Source organism: Eimeria tenella, genomic scaffold, assembly GCF_000499545.2.
Source record: "Eimeria tenella Houghton genomic scaffold, Eth_scaff574, whole genome shotgun sequence".
In the NCBI taxonomy this organism is placed as follows: domain Eukaryota; phylum Apicomplexa; class Conoidasida; order Eucoccidiorida; family Eimeriidae; genus Eimeria; species Eimeria tenella.
Window position 1 is genome coordinate 362 of NW_013545703.1, and position 5,214 is coordinate 5,575.

General features: G+C 43.6%; 1 protein-coding gene across 1 annotated transcript; it reads left to right on the plus strand.

The window, feature by feature from the left end:
* Positions 1–1,964: 1,964 nt before the first annotated feature.
* ETH_00000500 (uncharacterized protein) lies at positions 1,965–4,775 on the plus strand (the record flags this gene model as incomplete). Its single annotated transcript, XM_013380387.1, has 5 exons — positions 1,965–2,057; positions 2,440–2,556; positions 3,380–3,515; positions 3,911–4,061; positions 4,646–4,775. Coding segments are annotated over 5 exons (627 nt in total), but the record flags the coding sequence as incomplete, so codon positions are not given.
* Between the last annotated feature and the right edge of the window lie 439 nt (positions 4,776–5,214).

The window sequence follows — 5,214 nt, forward strand, 5'->3', positions numbered from 1 at the left end:
AAGACTTTTAATATTTTCTGTCAATTATAAAACATTATTTATTTTAAAATGTTGTTTTTAAATAAACAAAAATCTTTTGTGTTTTTGCAACAGCAGTTTCGAGTTGCTTCTTCCCACTTCAGGTGTACGTACGCCCGAGAGTTTCCCGTTTTTCCAATTTTCATTTTTGCCAAATTTCATTTTAATTTAATTTGGGACATTTGCCTTTTTCGCAGCTTTTTAATTTTGTTTCTCGAGATCTTTTTTTAAACTTTTTCGGATTATTCAAAAAGTTCTTTTCGCAACAAATCCTTCAATTCGGCCTCTACATTTTAGTCCAGTTTAGAAGCTTTTCTTCGCTATTTAGGGTTTAGGGTTTAGGGTTTGGGGTCTAGGGTCTAGGGGTTGCGGTCTAGGGTTTAGCGACTTGGCGTTAGGGTTTGGTGTTTTTTGGGTTTAGGGTTTAGGATTTAGGATTAGGGTTTAGCATTGTAAGATTCAGAGTTTAGCGTTTAGGTTATAGGGGTTAGGGTTTAGGGTTTAGGGTTTAGGGTTTAGCGTTTAGTGTGGAATGCTCCTGCGCCTCTTTGAAAGAGCTGCATCTCGCTCTGGATCTTCAAGAGAATTATGTTGCTGCTGCCAAACCCTTAAAAAGGGTTTTCTAAAAAGGGTTTAAAGGTCAGGGATTAGCAACGAGGGTTTACTAGACAGGGTTTAACAGTTAGGGTTTAACACTGAGGGTTTAATGAGGGTTTGAGAACGAAGGTTTAGCGATGAGGGTTTGATAGCGAGGGTTTAGTGATGAGGGCTTAACAATGAGGGTTTGGAAATGAGGGTTTGCTGAAGAGGGTTTAATCATGGCGGTTTAGGAACGAGGGTTTAATGAAGAGGCTTTAGAAATGAGGGTTTAGAAATGAGGGTTTAGAAGTGAGGGTTTGATGGCGAGGGTTTAACAGAAAGGGTTTGGTAGTTGGGCTCTACTGATGAGGGTTTAGAAACGAGGGTTTACTAAATAGGGTTTAGCGATTAGGGTTTGACCAAATGATGAGTGTTTAGAGGCGAGGGTTTAGCAACGAGGGTTTCTAGAAAGGGTTTAACAACGAGGGTTTACTAAACCTCTTTTCTAAAACCATCTTTAAGGGGTTTTTCTTTTTTTATTTTATTTTTCTTTTTTTGATTTTCATTTTCTTCTCTTATTTATTTGAAGTTCTTTTTTATAAAAACAATCAACAACAAATCTAAACCCCGCCGGATCTGCTACAAACTCCCTATGTTAGGGTTTAGGGTTTAGGGTTTAGGGTGTGGTGCTTAGGGTTTAGGGTTTAGGGTGTAGGGTCTGGGGTTTAGGGTCTAGAGTTTTGGGTTGAAGCTACAGGGTCTTGAGTCTAGGGGCCAGGGTCTGTGTAGGACTTAGGGTTTACATATAGTGTTTATTGTTCACGGTTTAGGGTTTAGGGTTTAGGGTTTAGGGTTTGGGGTTTAGGGTTTAGCGTTTGCAGCGGCGTGGGCGCTCAAGCGTTGTCCGCCGCTGCACCAAATGGATGTCTTTGGCAGTTTTGTCTTCTTTGAATGAGCGAATTTAACTTAAATCTAAACAATTAGGGTTTAGGGTTTAGGGTTTAAGGTTTAGGGTTTAGGGTTTAGCGTTTAGGGTTTAGGGTTTGGGGGCCCCCAGTGAGCGGCGGCTGCTAGCTGGCCGCTGCTGAGGCCACCGCCGACAGCTCTGGAGTCTCAGCGAAGCATTTATGCAATTCTGGAGTTTTAAAATAAATTAAACTGAATTAAAATGAATTAATTTAATTAATTTAATTTATTTAATTCATTTAATTCACTTATTTCCCCCTTTTTGCTGCATTCCGACAGCCTGCGAAGAGCGCAGACAGCGACAGCCGGACCACTGCAGGTCCCGAGCCAAGGCTCAGGGTTTAGGGCTTAGGGTTTAGGGTTTAGGGTTTAGGGTTTAGGGTTTAGGGTTTAGGGTTTCAATGGAGGAACTGAGGAATGTGGGGGAGAGGCCCCAAGCCTCCCCTTCGCCGCCATCTCAAGAGGGGCAAGACAACGCCGAAGACCCAGCCTTGGTAAGGACCTCCCTAGGGTTTAGGGTTTAGGGTTTAGGGTTTAGGGTTTAGGGTTTAGGGTTCAGGGTTTTATCTTTATGTCTCCAGAACAGACTGGCTTGTTCAACTCTTCAGAAAAGTGCTGCAGGGTTTCGTTGAGTGTGAACCGTCGTGTGCAGCGTCAAGGGTATAGGGTTTAGGGTTCGGCGTTTAGGGTTTAGGGTTTAGGGTTTAGGGTTTAGGGTTTAGGGTTTGCTGCATCCAGTGAAGATCTTGCTTCTTCTCGAAAGATCTTTTCGCCGAAACTCCGGCGTCTCCGTTGCCGCGTGCTCCCGTCTTTAGAGCCCAGGGTTTAGGGTTTAGGGTTTAGGGTTTAGGGTTTAGGGTTTAGGGTTTGTTGCAGCTTCGCAGCATCTCCTCGACCTCCACGTGCTGCCTCTTGGGGTGTATGTCCACCCGAGAGGCTCTTCGGGTGTCTCTACACTCTTGGGAGTATTTGGACGACTTCGGCAAAACTCAAGTAATGAAAAATTTATTTATTTATTTATTTACTTACTTATTTATTTATTATTTCTTTTATTTGTTTTATTTCTTTATTTATTTTATTAATTGATTAATTTATTTGTTATTTATTTCTTTTATTTATTTATGTATTTACTCGTTTGTTGATTTATTATTCAATTCTTTTATTTGTTTATTTGTTTGTTTATTTATTATTTAGTTCTTTTATTTATTTATTTACTTATTTCTTTATTCGCGTAGTTATCTATTTTGTTATTTATTTACTTATTTTTATTTATTTATTTGTTTATTTAGTTATTGTTCTTTTGTCTTTATTTAATTCAGCTTTTGATTCTTTTCTTTTATTCTTTTGTTTGTCTTTTCGTTAATTCATTTTAATTCATTTTTGCTTTTTAATCTTTTCTTTATTTGTTTTGTTTAATTCATTCAAAATAAAGTTTTATCTTTTCCTTTTTGTTCTATTTAATTCTTTTTTGTCCATTTATCTTTTACTTATTTCCTTCATTTTATTCTTTTTTAATTGTTTATTCACTCTCTTATTCAATATCTATTTTATTCCTTTTCAATATTTTTACTTAATTCCTTATTTTTGTCTTGTTTAATTCTTTTTTATTTGTTTTGATAATTCTTTTTTATTTGTTTTGATGATTCTTTTTTACTTGTTTTGTTAAATCCTTTTTTAACTGCATCATTCACTCCTTTTCTCAAATTACATACTCTAATCCTTTTCTTTAATTCAACCTTCAAATCCTTTTCTTCCAATCGCCTCCCCAGGGTTTAGGGTTTAGGGTTTAGGGTTTAGGGTTTAGGGTTTGTTGCAGGGCCCGTTCGACGCGTTGCGCGTGTTGAAGTGGATTCAAAATGGATATTTCGACAAAAGAGGAAATATGCTCTTCAGAAAAAGAGGAGATTCTGAACTGAAGCCTTTGCTGCACTGCATGCCTTATATCTTGACCGGTGAGCCTGCTGCTGCTGCTGCTGCTGCTGCTGCTGCTGCTGTTAGTGGCGGTGGTGGTGCTGCAGTGGTGCTGCTTCTGCTGCTAGTAGTGCTGCTGCTACTGCTGCTGCTGCTGTTAGTGGTGGCGGTGCTGCTACTGCTGTTTATGGTGGTGGTGCTGCTGCTGCTGTTAGTGCTGCTGCTTCTGCTGCTAGTAGTGCTGCTGCTGCTGTGGCTGCGGCTGCTGCTGCTGCAGCTACCGTTTCACCTGGAGTCTGCCGCTGCAGCTGTCTGTGCTGCTGCTGCTGCACTATGCGCTGCTGCTGCTGCTGCTGCATTTGCTGCTGCTGCAGAGGCCTACGCCCCAATGGCACTGCGCTATGTGCTGCTGCTGCTGCTTTTGCTGCTGCTGCAGAGGCCTACGCCTTAATGGTGCTGCGGATGCAGCGGCCCGAGCCTGCTGCTGCAGCAGCAGCAGCAGAAGAGCCCCTGGAGATGTTTGAGGCGCAGCCGATGCAACTTGCTGAAAAACTCAACGACGCAGATGCCATCCTTGATGCCAAAATGTAAGCAGCAGCAGCAGCAGCAGCAGCAGCAGCAGCAGCAGCAGCAGCAGCAGCTGCAGCAGGTGCCGCTGCAGCGGCGGCAGGGCCGTTGCGGTGCTGCTGATGCATTGCTTTACTGCTGCACTGTATTGCTGCTGCTGCTGCTGCACTGCTGTTGCTGCCTGGAGCCCTACAGCTCTGTAGTTGCTGCTGCTGCTACTGCTGCTGCTGCTGCTGCTGCTGCTGCATCCATTTCTTTTGTGTTCATCTGCCGTGCTGCTGTTGGGGTGTATGTACACCTCAGCACGCGGCTCTGCGAGTCTTCTGTTTCGCTTTGAAGTCCTTTCAGTTTGCTGTTGTTATAGAAACAGCAGCATCAGCAGCAGGAGCAGCAGCAAATAGTGCAGCAGCAAGTCTCTACGCCAGCAGCTGCATCCTTCCCTCAACTTTGCTGCTGTTGCTGCACCACGTCGAAGTGTCTATACAGCTGCTTTTTCTGCTGCTGAAGTATCAGCAGCAATCCAATTCGGCTGCCGCAGCGCATGCACACATTGCGCACTACTATGTGCTGCTGCTGCTGCTGCTGCTGCTGCTGCTTCTTTCAGGCTGCAGCGGAGCCTGGGGACTTGCGATTTGCTGCTGGTGCTGGTGCCCCCCAGAGGCAAAAGCAGCAAAAGAAATAAAAGTGAGCAGCAGACAATTTTGCTTCCGGAAGATTTGCTGAAGAAGGCCCGCGTAGGTGTACATACACCCCAGCAGCACCGCCGCGAGGTGTACATACACCTCGGCTGCAGCAAAAAGTCTCCACTTTAAAAAAATTCATTTTGCATTTAAATATAATTCTTAAATGTAGGCCATTTAGTTGTTTTCACGCTTCTTTGGCGCTTTGTTTGAGCCCACAAGACCGCTGCTAGGGTTTAGGGTTTAGGGTTTAGGGTTTAGGGTTTAGGGTTTGGGGTTTGTTTCAGGTGCCGCAGCGTGCGTACAGCATCCCCGTGCACAGCGCATTTTTGCGTTTAAGTTCGCCAGTTTGGTTAAAAGAAATAACTGCTTTAGAAGAAAAACAAAAAGAGAAAATGCGCTATTCTGGTGAGGTTTATGTACACCCCAGCGGTCCCAGGTGTACGTACACCCCGCGCCCCAGCACTCCGGCGGTGCTCCACCGGCAGACACC